Source organism: Tenrec ecaudatus, chromosome 14 (genome assembly GCF_050624435.1).
Source record: "Tenrec ecaudatus isolate mTenEca1 chromosome 14, mTenEca1.hap1, whole genome shotgun sequence".
Taxonomy (NCBI): Eukaryota; Metazoa; Chordata; class Mammalia; order Afrosoricida; family Tenrecidae; genus Tenrec; species Tenrec ecaudatus.
The window spans coordinates 67,343,816-67,359,185 of record NC_134543.1 but is presented as its reverse complement, the minus strand read 5'-3'; the positions used below and the strand labels follow the sequence as shown (position 1 = coordinate 67,359,185).

At 44.7% G+C, this 15,370-nt stretch overlaps 1 protein-coding gene across 1 annotated transcript; it reads right to left on the bottom strand.

The window, feature by feature from the left end:
* Positions 1-1,193: 1,193 nt before the first annotated feature.
* Positions 1,194-2,894, bottom strand: CLEC14A (C-type lectin domain containing 14A). The gene has a single exon (XM_075531860.1). It carries the CDS (start codon positions 2,892-2,894, stop codon positions 1,410-1,412), a length of 1,485 nt encoding a protein of 494 aa, XP_075387975.1. The 3' UTR covers positions 1,194-1,409.
* Between the last annotated feature and the right edge of the window lie 12,476 nt (positions 2,895-15,370).

The following is a 15,370-nucleotide window of genomic DNA, read 5'->3' as shown; positions in this document are numbered from 1 at the left end:
CATCTCCACCCAGATGCCACCTCCTCACATAGTTTAAAAGCCTTCCAAAACTCCAAACTCACTGCCAGCGAGTCCATGCTGACTCCCAGTGACCCTGTGAGGGGTTCTATAACTGTGTCTAATACTATAACTGTTTACTAGAGTAAAAAGGCCAGCCTTTTTCTAGTGGAGCTGCTGCTGGTAGCTATTACACCACTTGGGCTCCTTTGAAAGTCTTAGTCTACAATTAAAAATGTTACCAAAGTGTCATATTTGAGAGAAACCCAATTTGACTAAATTCTAAATAGTATTTTGGCTTGAGTGTTTTCTCAGAGAAATTATTCATTTAGATAATCTTCCAATAGTCCAAGTCCTAATTTGATGGGAGATATTTTCATTTATTTCTTATACTTTAGTTCTAAAGATAATTTCCAGGTCTTTGCTCCTGAAGACTCTGTTGCATCCCAAGATGGGGTTAAATTGTTGTTTCTGCATGCAACTTTGTTGAAGGGAGGAAGAAAGGGTTTACTATGCAAATCGCCCCCCCTCCCCCACGCCAGTGGAGTAAAACGTGCACAAGAGTTTCTAGTAACTTTGGAGGAAACCCAGTTTATGTTTGCTTTGATGTACCCTGAAGATTTCAAATCAATACTTAGCATTAATGTTTTAATTGAGAATTAACACCACCGTAATAGGAAGTGGGGATCAGCATCCTGCTATTAAGAGAGAGCTATTTGGTTGGGGAGGTCACTGCAGGGAAAACACAAATAATGTGTTTCCTTGAGCAAGGGCACACAGTAAACACTTGCCTCGGTGGTCAACTATAATTTTCTTCCTGAGCCAGCAACTCCTGCAACACTTGGGATTTATAGCAGAGCACACAAGCAGCAGTGACTTTGAAAGCAAAGGATAAAGGAGCCCTGGAAAAAGTTACTAGTTTCTATAAGACTGTTCCTTATTACACAGACTTAACGACTTCTCCATCAATCTAAAAGTAGGATATGCCTTTTTGTTATTTTCAGCAGTGACACTTGAGTCGGACCTATCAACAATCCTTTATTTTTAATATCCGTAGGTTTGCTTTCCATTTTGGTAAACAAACAAAAGAATGTATTTAGCTTTATATTTGCGTCCAAAGTCTTGAAAAGTTCAATCACTTCTCCAAATAAACCCAGAATAAGCAACAAATTCCTCCGCTGCCCCCCACCCCCATGGTACCTCCCTAAGGCATTTCCATCCCTGAGCAGTGCTTCCAGAAAAAGTGTGCAGGTCAGATTTAACTGCTCAGTTGCAGTAGTAGGAAAATCAGAGAAATGGGGATTTCTTTAGGAATCATCAGTACCAGAAATGAGTTCCTCTTCTCCTCTTTCTCCTTTTGCTGAAAGCAGAAAGCTTCGTGCACAAGAAGCATCCACAGTCACCTCTTTTCGTTACACCTCTTCAGGCCCAAGAGAGGACTCCACCAGTGAGAGGCCCTCTGGCCCCTCCCCAAGACTACAGACCCCAACCTTTCCTCCATTGGCTGCGCAGTGTGAGGGACTGGAGCGCAAAGCGGCGCCTTCAGTCTCACTGTCCGCTCCCGGCATGGTCAAAGGCCCTTTCCTGGGGTTGGAGGAAGGATCCTTGTGAAAACAGAATTTGAAAATCCCCAGCACCGTCAGGGTCAAGATCACCAGCACTATAACTGCTATCCCCACAAGTATGAAGACCACCATGGAAGAAGAGTCAAAAGTCCGGCCAACAGTAGAGGCAGATGTGGAGTTAAACTTTGGGCTGGCGCTGCCTGAAGTGGGGATGGGATCTTGGGAATTGGTTCGGGTGGGCATTGGCAGGGTAGACGTCGTGGCCCGGCCTTCCCACTCAGGAATCTCGGGAGTGGACTTTTCTGAGCTGCCTGGTACAGAGCCCAGGGGTATCTCTCCTGATTTCTCATGACTCGTGGGTGGTCCTGTGTTTGACCCCTGGCTGGCTGCAGTGACCTGTGTTGGCTCAGTGACCACCTGCATCTCCCCAGGGGTCGGCTGTCCTTCCCTAGTGGTTACACAAGAGTGGCCATCTTGACTCACTTCGAAGCCTGCAGCACACTCGCAGGTAAAACCTCCGGAGTCGTCTAGGCAGTTGGAGAGCTCGGCGCATCTGCCAGCAAGAAGGTACCTTCCCGGGCAGGGGCAGAGCAGGTCTCCGGAGGGCAGCCCTTCCCAGTGCGCGCCGGCCTCCTCCGCGACGCACTTGGCAGAGACCGAGAGAGGCCCTGGACACAGCGCGCTCACCTCGGTCCCCGGGGGGCTGAAGGCCAGCGCGGCACTGTGCAGCTGGAAGGGCGCGCGGTAGCTCCAGTCGGAGGCGGCGCCGGGCCGCGGCGCTGGGCACAGAGCCTGGAACTGGTATTTGCACAGGTAGCCGTCGGCTCGCAGGTGGCACCGCGTCTCCTTCCAGCCGGCCGGCTCCACGCCCCCGGCGGCCTGCAGGCCCGCGCACCGGCGCACGGTGCATGAGCGCAGCGGCTCCTCCACCCACGGCAGGGTCTCCCCGGCCGCGGGCGCCGGCGGCTCGCCGCTGTCGAGGGGCGGCCAGGTGAAGCCCCGCAGCGGCTCGCTGGCCTGGGTGCAGGACGACTTCTTGCGCTCCAGCGCCACCCAGAAGAGCAGGGCCCGGGAGCCGCCTCCCGGCCCCGGGCCGGCCCGCAGGAGCGCCCGCACGGCGTCCAGCTCCGCGCCCCCGCTCACCGGGCTGAGCACCCCGCCGCGCAGGCTGCAGGCCTCCTCGGCCGCCAGCCGCTGGATGGTCGCGTGGTGCAGGCTGTAGCAGGCCCCGGAGGCGGAGCAGCCCGCGCGGTCGGCCGTGGGGTGCTCGGCCCGGCCCAGCCCGGGGCCCAGAGCCTGCCAGAGAAGGCACAGGGCGAAGGCCGGCCTCATCGCGGGCGCCGCGTGCGCACCGCTGCTCCGGGCCAGGGTCTGCCCCTCCGCAGGGCCAAGAGCGGTCTCCGCAGGGCCGTCACCGCCCCTGCAGCTGGCTGCACCCCGCCCTGCCCTCACTCCCCCCAGCCCCACAACCGCCCCAACCTCCAGCAGCTCGGAGGAGGCCCACAGCTTTCCCTTAGGCCCCCACAGGAAATGTGTCCGGAGGCCGGCCAGGCTTGGCAAGGCCCTGACTAATCCTGGGGTCGGTAACACAGCTGCACAAGCGGGGGCGGGGGTGGGGGTGGGGGGGTTGGCAGGGACCCCAGTCGACCAGAAGGTCAAACACTGCTTAAACGTGAAACGCAAAATTTCTCCTGGGATGATGCCTATAGTCCCAACCCACCCTCCCTCCCCGTCCCAATCCCAGTCCAGTCCCAGTCCCCCTGGGCGTCCAGGACTTCAAGGCGGCAGCTTCAGGACCTCCGATCCCATAACTCGTGGGTGAACATTGGCAGGAAAGATCGGAAAAAGAGAACTTGCTTGTAATTGGCTGGCAGCCACGCCCGCCCATTGTGTTTCTGTCCCCAGTGGTGGCGTTGTGGTCACAACAATTAATAGACGGTTCCAGCCTTCTGCAGCCCTTCTAACTCAGGAGAATAAAATCTTGTGAGAAATCTAAACATGTTCCTTTGCCAAGAGAGGAAGCACAGGCTAACCACTGACCTGGGTTCTGTCAAAGGAAACAAGCTTGCTGATGCGAATCGCTTGAATTCAAAGGACGTTTTTTTTTGTGTTTTTGCTTTCGTGGTTTGTTTTTAAGTATCTTAAGTTGGAATGCTGCGCTTCCATCAGTACTTCTGCCACTTTCATTTGTTTCTCTTTGAAATCGCTGATTCTACTCATTCAGGAAAGGAAGCATGGTTCTTTCCAGAATCTTCGGTAGGTCTAAATGAAAATGACGCCCGCAGATCTTCAGAGTTAGGACCCCCTGTATTCCTGGTGGTGCTTGCCGGTGGGCACTGGCACGTGAGCCACAAGATCCTCAGATCTGCAGTGCCGGTGTCTCCACCAGAGAAAGATGAGGGTGTCTCGTCTGAATGAGTCGCTAGGAAGCAGAATGGCCTGGATATCAGTTGATTATTTTATGTGTGGCTATATTGGTTCATAACCTCTTCAAGTTCATTTATTATATATACTATCGAGTAAGCACTGATTATAACCACAGGTTGGCAGTTCAAACCCACCAGTCTGCTCACCAAGCCCCACAAGAAAGCCGAGGCTACCTGCCCTAATAAACAGCCTCAGAAATCCTGGATAGGGTCCTCTGAGTCAGAATCAACTGGGTGACTGTAGGCTGAGTTCACCAACACACTAATTTTTGAGAACACTGGCTATACATGTGATTTTATCTTTGAAATATTTTAATATCATCTCCTTCTATGATTATGTGCTAACGTATCCTTGTGGAACATGGTATACATTTACACAAGGCATATATGTATAGGGGATTTTACCAGAGGAAATTTGAAAGGCAAGAAGGAATAACAGATACCAAGCAAGTCTAAGACCCAGCAGAATAATTTGCATTAGTTCTCAAAGCTTGGAAACAATCCTCTGTTCTCTGAGACCATCTACACAGTGGCTCTGTGCTCCAGACTATGTGTGTTAATCATGCTCTGGGGATTCAGGTTAGAGAACCTTTAGCTTAGGCTTCAACTCTACTTTCAAGGCAACTCTGCTCCTTGATTTTGGAGAGCCCTAATTTTTCAGTCCGTCTGAGATGTAACTTTACTTTCTCAGCCTTGCCAGGCCCATTCTTTGGCCCCGTGGTCATGTCAGCCCCATCCCCTCAACGTTGGGCAGTGTTCCCATCCTCTTGGCCAAACTGAATGGCAGTCTGCACTCCAGAATCAAGTTGGTGAAGATTACGTTGAAGCCCAGGAGACCCTGTCTCTATCCTTTGACAGCTCAGAGGCTGTGACCCTCCTTGTTGTTACTTCAGATGCCCTGACATCACCCTTTGAGATCCCAAAGGCGGAGGCTCCACTGTTTAAAACCAGGGCAGCTCTACTTCTCATGCTCCTTCCAACAGTTCTGTTCATCTTAGGGATGGTACAGTTTTTGTTTTTTAAATCATTTTATTGGGGGCTCCAGCAACTCCTTTCACAATCCATACATCCATCCATGTGTCAAGGACATTTGTACATTTGTTGCCATCATCATTCTCAAAACATTTGCTTTCTACTTGAGCCCTTGGTATCAGGACTTCACTTTTCCCCCTCCCTCCCCTCCTTCCCTTCCTCATGAACCCTTGATAATTAATAAATGATTGTTGTTCTGTCGTGTATTACACTGTCCAAATCTCCCTCCACCCATTGTTCTGTTGCTCATCCCTAGGGAGGTTCTATGTAGATCCATGTAATCGGTTCCCCCTTTCTACCCCACCTTCCCTCCACCCATTGGGTATCACCACTCTCACCACTGGTCCTGATGGATTCATCTGTCCTGTATTCCCTGTGTTTCCACTTCCTATCTGTACTAGTGTACATCCGCTGATCTAGCCGGATTTGTAAAGTAGGATTGGGATCATGAAAGTAGGGGGGCGGGGCGGAGGAAGCATTTAGGAAGTAGAGGAAAGTAGTATGTTTCTTTGTTGCTACACTGCACCCTGGCGCGCTTGTCTCCTTCCCATGACCCTTCTGTAAGGGGATGCCCAGTTGCCTACAGATGGGCTTTGGGTCCCCAATGTGTACTCCTCCTCATTCACAATGATATGATTTCTTGTTCTTTGATGCCTGATCCCTTCGACACCTCGTGATCACACAGGCTGGTGTTCTTCTTCCATATGGTCTTTGTTGCTTCTGAGCTAGGTGGTCACTTATTTACCTTCAAGCCTTTAAGACCCCAGACACTATATCTTTTGATAGCTGGGCTCCATCAGTTTTCATCACCATATTTGCTTGTGCACCCACTTTGTCTTCAGTGATCGTGTCGGGAAGGTGAGCATCATGGAATGCAAGTTTAATAGAACAATGTGTTCTTGCATTGAGGGAGTCTTTGAATAGAGGCCCAATGTCCATCTGCTACCTTAATACTAAACCTATATGCACATAGATCTGTGACCCCATCATCATATATAAATATATTTACATATGTGCATGCCTGTATTTAGACCTCTATAAATGCCCTTTGCCTCCTACTTCTTTCCTCTATTTCCTTTTACTTTCCTCTTGTCTCACTATCATGCTCAGCCTTCATTTGGGTTTCAGTAATTCATCTCAGTTACATTGCCCTTAATCAAGCCAGACCAGGCCTCTTACACTCTCCTCGCCACTGGATCATTTGTTGTTCCCTTGTGCCTGGGTTGGTTAACACCACTTCCTTTTCCCCACTTCCCCATCTCCCATGCCTCCCCACCCAGAACCACTGGTCCCTTTATTTTCTCCTCCAGATTGTTCATTCAGACTATTTTATCTAGATAGACCTGCAGAGATAAAATATTCACAGAAACAAGACAGAGCAAAACAAAGCAACAAAAGGAAAGTAAACAAAACAATGGCAAAAAAAAGAAAAGCCTGCAAATAGTTCAAGGTCTGTTTGTTGACCTTTAGAATGGGGTGCCATGCCCTGGCCCCAAAGTCTATTTTTTGTACTCTCTGGGGACTTCGTTGCTCTGCATGCACCCTTTGCTGTTCTGTTGCACACCCTTAGTGTTTTTCCTCAGTGTGGTGGGGTCAGATTGGGTGCAATTCCCACAATGTGTCTCCAGTGTTGTCCCCGTAGGGCTTTGGGTCAGTGAGGGATGTCGTGTCTCTTAGTGGGTTCCGGTCATATGGTCCTCTCTGTGCACTGGCTGCTCTGAGCAGGGACATCATCCTCAAGACTTGGTGGGCCAGGATGTGTTCCATTCTCTCTTCCTCCCCTTCATTTACTACCATGTGTTGTGTTCAGACTGTCCCTTTCCCTGAGCGGTAGCTTCATAGCTATCCTCTAAAATAAATTCTTCTGTGGGGAGGGGCAGCTGTCCATGTAGTTGGGATTGGGGTCTGCCCCCCAGACCTCTCTACTGGTTCCCTACTCCATACTGGCATGTTTCTTTTACATCTTGGAGCATCCGGTTGAAGTGTGGGCCCTCTTTCCCTGAAGAGCTATAAACAATACCCTCCACTTGGGAGGGTTAGTGCTACTTATTTCTCTCTCTTTTTTCATCCCCGTCCTTTATAGTTGGCTACCATATGTACCCCCAGATTTGGTCTGGCCCCTACCATAGTATCTGGACCTCACCCCAGGAATGTTTATATACAGTAGCTTTTCCCCTATGTCCCATGTGCAATTTTTTTTTTTAGGCTCACCTCAGCGGACTCGTGTTGTACTTGTCCTTTGTGCTTGGCTTACTTCGCTTACCATAATTTCCTCCAGTTATTCCCATGTGGTAATGTGCTTCATGCATTAATCACTGTTTTTTAGTGATGCGTAGTACTCCACTGTATGTATGCACTACAGTGTTTTTTTATCCATTCATCTGTTGATTGAAATTTGGGTTGTTTCCAACTCTTTGCAATTGCGAACTGTTCTGTGATGAACACTGGAGCACAGATGTCTGGCCGTGGTTTGTTTCTTGCCTATTCTGGGCATATGCCCAGTAGGGGGATTGTTGGTTCATATGGTAGCTTGATTTCCATCTGTTTTAGATATCACCAAAGGATTTCCATAATGGCTGTGTATGCTGACAGGGCCACCAGCAGTGAACAAGAATTCCTATCTCACCAGAACCTCTCCAACGCTTGTTTCTTTCAGATTTTTTGAATTGGACTACCTTTGAGGGTGTTAGGTAGTATCTCATTTTAATTTACATTTCTCTTATGGTTAATGATTGGGAACATTTTCTCCTATGTTTATTGATCATTCAGATTTCTGCTCAGGTATTTTGCTCACCTCCTCAGTGTGCAATTAGGTTTTTTTTGGAAGCTATCACAGTATTGTATATTTTAGTAATAAGGCCTTTGTCTGATGTGCCATTGCTAAAGATGTTTTCCCAGTCAATGGGCTCTCTTATTACTCTTGGTGAATTCTTTCTATGTACACAGGTGTTTTATCTTCAGTATATCCCACTTGTCAATTTGTGCCTCCTCTGTGTTTGTGTCCTTCCCCATTTCTGATAGGCTATGTATTCTCTGTGCTAAATTTCTTAGGTTGGTCCCAATTCCTTCATTGATGGCCCTAATAGTTTGGGGTTTTACCTCGAAGTCTGTGATCCACCTTAAGTTTATTCTTGTGCATGCAGTGAGATAAAGGTTTTGCTTCATTTCTCTGCAGGTAGATCTCCATTTTGTCCAGCACCACTTATTGAAGAGGGCATCTGCTTCCCATTTGATATTTTTTGGGCCCTTATCAAAGATCAGTTGTCTGTATGCTGATGATATTATTTCTGGGTTTTCATTTCTTTCCCTTTGGTCAGAGTATCTGCCATTTTACCAATACCATGCGGTTTTGACCACTGTGGCTGTGTAATATGTGCTAAAGTCAGGTAATGTAAAGCCTCCCACTGTGTCATTCTTCTTGAGGAGTTCTCTGCTAATTTGGGGCTTCTTCTCTCTCCATATGAAATTCGTTATCAGTTTTTCCATTTCTTTGAAGAAAGATGAGGGTAATTGTATCAGGATTGCTGTAAACTTATATAGTGCCTTGGGCAGAACTGACATCTTTACTATATTGGGTCTTCCAATCCACGAGCATGAGTTATTCTTCCATTTGTTGAGGTCACTCCTGGTTTCTTGTAGTAATGTTCTGTAGTTTTCCCCATATAGATATTTTGTTCATTTAGTCAGGTATATCCCTCAATATTTCAATTTGTGTTTGGCTATTGTGAAGGTTTACCACCTTTTTTTATCTCCTCTTCTGTGGTCTTATCTGATGTGTATAGCAGTCCAATTGATTTCTGTTTGTTGATATTGTATCCTTCCACTATGCCATATTCCTCGATTGCTTCCACTTCTCCCCCTATGGAGCTTTTGAGATTTTCCTTATATAAAATCTTATCATCTGCAAATAACGATAGTTTCACCTATTTCTTCCACAGGCGAATACCTTTGATGCCTTTTCTTTGACTTATGTTGTTAGTTAAAACCTTCAGTACTATGTTAAATAAGAGTGGGGACAGGAAGCATTCTGGTCTGGTCCCCTTTTTGAGTTGCATTGTGTTCATCTTTTCTCCATTGACTACCACATTGGCTGTTGTTTTTCATATATAGTTTGTATTATTTTGAGGAATTTTCCTTCCATTCCTATCTTCTTGAGTGTCTTAAATAGGAATTGGTGTTGGATGTTGTTGAATGCTTTTCTGCATCAATCGATATTATCATGTGGTTCATATAGTTTCTTATGTCAATGTGGCGAATGATAATAATGGTCTTTCGTATGTTGAACTGTCCCTGCATCCCTGGTATGAATCCCACTTGGTCATGGTGAATTGTTTGTTTTATATACTTCTTTATTCTATTGGCCAGTGTTTTGTTAAGAATTTTTGCATCAATGTTCATTAATGATATTTGTCAGTATTTCTCAATTCTTGTAGGATCCCTGCCTGGTTTCAATATCAGAGTTATACCGGTTTCATAGAAAGAGTTTGGGAGTTTTCCCTCTTTTTCTATGTTCTGGAAGAGTTTATGTAGGATTGGTGTTAGTTCTTCCCTGCATTCTTGATAGAATTCTCCTGTGAAGCCATCTGGTCCATGGGATAGTTTGTTGGTAATCTCTTGATAACCTTGTCTATTTCTTCCATTGCTATGTTTCTCCTCTTCTGTGGTCTTATCTGATGTGTATAGCAGTCCGGTAGACTTGAGATCCTGGATGTCCCTCTGGGGTAATCTAGGGAGGGGTTGCTTTTCCAAGAATATGTCCATGTCTTCCAAGTGGTTGAATTCATTGGAGTACAGTCCTTTGTAGTAGTGTTATTATCCTTTTGATTTCATTAGGGTCTGTATTAATGTCCCCTCTTTCTTCCCTCATGCTTGCTATTGAAAATAGTTCTCTCCTTTCTTTGGTTGCGTTTTCCAGCAGTCTGTCGATCTGCTGATCCTTTCAAATAACCAACTTTTAACAGCATTATTCTTTTGCATAGTTTTCTTATTTTCTCTCTCCTGAATCTCATCCCTGATTTACATTATTTCTTTTCTTTTGCTATTAGTAGGATTGTCCCATTGACTCTGCTCTAGTTGTTGTAAATTTTGTGCCAGCATAACAATCATAAGTCTCTCTTCCTTTTTCATTTGTGCATGTATTGCTATGAAACTTCCTCTGCTAACTGCCTTTGGTGTGTACCATAGATTTTGGTACATCGTGTTCCCATTCTTATTAGTATCGAGAAATTTCTTAATTTCACCTCTGATCTGTGCCAGTACGCACACCTTTTGCAATAGAGCGTCATGCATTATTCGTCCTCTAATTGTTAGCTCTTGTTTTCTTTATCTTCTTTTTGTTGATTTTCAGCCTTATGGTACAGTGGTCAAAGAAAGAGGTCTCTATGATATCAATGTGCTTAAATTTATGCCGATTTGCCTTATTCTGAGCATGTGGTCTATCTTTGAATATGTGCCAAGTGGGCTTGAAAATAATGTAAATTACTTTGTATTTGCTTGAAAAGCTCTGTAAATATCTAACCGGTCAAATTGTCTAATTGTAGGGTTTAGATATTTAGCGTCCTTGTTGAGATTCTTTCCTGTGATCTATCTTTCTCAGACAGTAGTGTATTGAAGTCACCTAGTATAATTGTTGAGGCTGTGATTTCTTTTTTCATCTTTTGGAGTGTTTGGTTGATATATATTTAGCAGTTCTCTCATTCGGGGAGTATATGTTTATAGTGCTTAGTGGTTCTTTTTCTACCATTCCCATGAGATAATATAATGCCCCTCCTTATCTCTTTTTATGGTTGACACTTTGAGGTCAATTTTATCCGAGATTAGGATTTCAACCCCTGCTTTTTAAAAAATTGCTGTTTACCAGTATGCTTTTCTCCAACTTTTGATTCTCAGCCTATTTTCGTCTGTAGCCTTGAGATGTGACTTCTGTAGGCAGCAAATTGATGGGTTGTATTTTCTAAGCCAGTCTGCTAACCTCAGTTTTTTAATGATTGAATTCAGTCCATTAATATTCGGGGTTATTATCTCTACCCGTGGACTCTGTGATGTCATCTTATACCTTTTGTGTTGGGTGTTTTCTTTCCTCCCTATCTCATTAGTGTTTGTGTGTGTGTGTGTGTGTGTGTGTGTGTGTGTGTGTGTATCATTATTAACTTCTTTCCATCCTTAAGCAAATGCTATCATGGGGTCTGTTTTCTCTTTGTTTCCCTCTGGGCGAGGTTAATCTATGTAGTGGTCTCTTATTTATGCTTGTTGAGTTCTCTTCTTCTGCCCATACAGCATTGGGAAGGATCTTTGGTAGGGCTGGGATTCTTCTAATGTATTCTTTGAGTTTTTCCTTGTCTAGGAAGACTTTTGCTTCTCCATTTATATTGATAGATAATTTGTCTGGGTAGAGTATTCTGGATTTTGTGTTATTTTCCTTTAATTTTTGTAATATATTACTCCACACTCTCCTTTTCTTCATAGTGTCTGCTGATAAGTCTGAGAATATTCTTACTTGGGAACCTTTATATGTGCTTGCTTGTTTTTCCCTAGCTATTCTCATGATTTTCTCCTTTTCCTCAAAGTTGGATAGTTTAACTATTATGTGCCTTGGTGACTTATTCTTGGGATTCAGTCTATCTGGGGTTCTCTCAGCCTCCTTAATGGTTGTCTGGTTGTCATTCATTAAACTGAGGAAGTTTTCCTTCAAGAATTTTCTCATTATTGTAGCAAATGACTTCTTTGTTGTGTCTTCTTCTGGTAATCCAATTATTCTGATGCTGTGCCTCTTCATAGCATCGGGCATAGCTCTTAGCTTATCTCATGATTTTATTAGATTTTTGTTTGGGTTTGTTAAAGTTTGCTTGGCTGTCCTCTAGGTCACTGGCATGGTTCTGTGCTCCCTCCAGTCAATTGGCGAAAACCGTGAATCTGCTACTGATTTTTGTTATCTCGTTCTTAAGCTCTTGTATTTCCCTTTGGTGTAAAGACTTTATATCCTCTGCGTTTCATCCTTTTTCTGTATTGCTTCCCTCATATCCTGTATGAATCCAAGCAACATTCTGAAAATCTCTTTCTGCGTCAGATCATTGTCTGCTTCTTCGCTGCACATTGTTAGGTTCAGGACATCTCCTGCCATTGCCTTTTGTTTCTCCTGTTTTTTAGTTGAGGTCATTAGGGCTGATATCTGTTTGTGTTGCATTGTTTTAGAGGAATCGGTTTCCATTTCTAGGGAGTCTAACAGCACTGGTGCTTTCTGGGAGACTCGTAGTAATGCTTTTCAATCTGCCTGCAGTTAATTTCACTATGTAATTGGCCTACCACTTTTTCCTCCTGTGGCTACACTCTTTCCCTAATGAATCAGTATTCTCTTATTTGGAGGGCAAGTTGGATGATCCTCTCAGGGGACACTGGTTTGCTTGTTGTGGAACCATGAGGATTGTGCTGTATTTGGTGGTCTCATAAGAAGTCATGATGGTGTGACCCATGGCAGCTTGGGGCACTGCAGACGGTATGCTGGAGTGCCCACCGCAATGGGAGTATCACAGAAGGCTGGTGGGTTGCCTGTTTTGGTGTAGAGCACTATGCATGGTGGGCAGAGGTACCTGCAGCAGCGTGTAACATTGGCAAGTGTTGCCCAAGCTGCCTTAGTCTGTGTGAGGCACTATAGCAGGCAGGAGGAAGTTCCCTCAGTCACATGGGACCACAGAGAATGGATAGGATATTCCCCAGCATTGCAGGCAGGATTTCCCCTGAATAAGGTGGGTGGGATTTCCCTAGCCAAGTGTTACGCACTGCAGAGGGCGGGAGGGCAGAATTTCCCTGGGAAGAACTTGGGTGGCATATGCCCTGGTGGAGGGTGGGTGGGCTTTCCCCAGGGTGGGTGGGCTTTCCCCATCCTTGGGTTATGCTGCAGAGGATGGAGCTCTCCCAGCTGGGTGGAGGGCAGGCATAAATGCCCTAGGATAAGGGGAGTGGTCTGGAGGTTGGCAGTGGTGTGTAAGAGAAAAGGGAAGAGGAAAGAAAATTCCCCCCAAATCAAAAAACTAAGCCCGTTGAGACTGTGTGGACATAGAGAGAAGAGAGAGAAACTAAAGTACTAATATAGCTGAGCCTTTATCCCTGACCTTGTGACTGACTGGGTTTAACGCATGCCATGATGTGGCAGGAAGCTGTGGCTATGTTGAGATAAAGCCCCTGCACCAGCTCCAAATGATTCTGCCTCTGGCTGAGACAGTGGCAGGTCTAAAGTCAAACCCTAGCTGGCCCCCACAGTGGTGAGTCAAAAGCCCCTGCTTCTCAAAACATAGTGGATCTATGCCTACTTATCTTTATGATGCTCCTGCTTTGACCTAGCATTGTGGAATTTCCCTCTTAGTAACTCTCCTGCACTGATTTCTGCAGAGTCCTCTGGTAGATGTTACTCAGTTTCCATCGTCCCAGAAATCTGGAAATGGTACAACCCCCCCCCCCCCCCGCTCCCTTGTACAACAACAGTGGTAGCTCCTTTGAACTGTCTCCTGTCTTTATAATTTCATGAGGCAGGCAGCTCTCTCTCCTTTCATTATTTTTCTGGCCCCTTCAGTTTATGTGGATGTGTTTTCTGTGATCGTAGTTGGTTAGATCTATCAGTCCACAAAAGTTTGTGTAACTGCATCCTTGATAAGAATGCTAGGTCAAGTATTCTTTGTTTTTACAATGGGATTTTCTATGCCTTTGTGTTTTGTTTTCAGTTGCCACAGTTCATTTCCCAGTCCATCCTTTCCCTCTTGCCTTCTAGAAACAGAAAGGAAACCCCAGGGCCCTCTGAGATATTGTACTGAGAAACTTCCTCAGTCAGATATTCAAGTTCATCACTTACAAGTTCTACCTTCCACACAAATTTGAACATAATTTAGGCGAATTCTTTGAAACTGGGGAAAAAATTGCTACTCTTGCTTCAATATCAAATCACACACTCATCATTTTTAAAAGCCTCACCAGAAGACATATAACATCCATATATCTAGGGTCATTCCAAAGCTGGTGTCCTATGGATTCTCTAAGATGATTTTCTCTATAAATCTTCTCACTTCCTTCTGAACCCTCAAAAATTGTCTCTGACATCCAAAATTCTACCAATAGTCTTATCAGGGCAATCGAGGCTCTTACTGTGAGGTACCTTAACATTCTTCAAACCTCTACCCATTACCTAATTCTAAAATAACATTCACCTTTAGTTATTTGTTATAGTAACACCCCACTCCTGCTGCTCTAACAGAAAGACTGCAAATGGGGAGTTTTAACAAACAGAAGTTTTATTTTCCCACAGTTTGAGATGCCAGTGTGGACTCAGGGTGCCAGTTCTAGGGAAAAGATTTTTCTCTCTGGAAGGTGGTCCTCATCTCCTCTCAGCTTCTGCTCCCAGGACTCTTCATGTGGCTGAACGTCTCTCTTCCTCTACCTCTGCTTCAAGCTTGCATGTCTAACCTCTTTAGAACTCATTTCAAAAGAGATTGATTCAAGATCTAACCTACATTTTTCTTGCCTCATTAGCAAACAACAAACAACTCATTCACAAATAGGATAGTGAATACACAGAGGCTAAGATTTAATGCATAGATTTTTGATGGACAAAATTCATTTCCATAATTGCAAGTCAATATTTCCAGCATTCCAGTGGGTGTTTTGTTTTAATAGATGCATGTCACTTCTATTGCAACTGGAGAGGAATTAAAGATGAGTATAGGAAGGAAAGGTTAAAGATGTCGATGTTTATGAAAGGATGTTCTTGTAGTAATCAAGGCAGTCCTACATCACTTTAGAAAACACATTTTCTATCTTCCTTGGCTCATAATGACCAAATAGCTTGCTATCAAGAGTACATAAAATAATTCCACCTAATTCCTTTTAAAGATCCATGATGCTTTCAATCAGTATAATCAGAATGAAAGTTGCCATTCCATGAGTAATTTGGGCCACACCCTTTAACTCACTTTGGTGTACTCAGTTGGACTTTTCAGGTTAATGAGGGATGGGAAGGAATGTTTCAAGATAACGGCAGTCTATCGTACTTTTCCATCATCATTTTACTATTGCTCTCACTTTAGTATTCCTTCTTAAAACTTCAGGAAGTTAAATAAATGATAGTAAACACCATGAATCATCATCACACATACCTTGCTTTAGCTGACTGGAGTTTTGCAGTAGAATTGCTCTCTTACCTTTACTGCTTCCCAATTTAAAGAACATTCATTAGTCTTTCACTTAGCACACCTTTGAGTCACCTTAACCATGATGTTACATTCAAATTAAGAAGCTTTATGCCTTCTGAGAAAGAACTGTGAAATTCTAGAAATCAAATTGAATAGATTTTAAAAATACATTTAA

Bases quoted from the DNA above. Each gene is read 5' to 3' on its own strand.
- CLEC14A (XM_075531860.1), bottom strand. From the start codon at position 2,894: ATGAGGCCGGCCTTCGCCCTGTGCCTTCTCTGGCAGGCTCTGGGCCCC.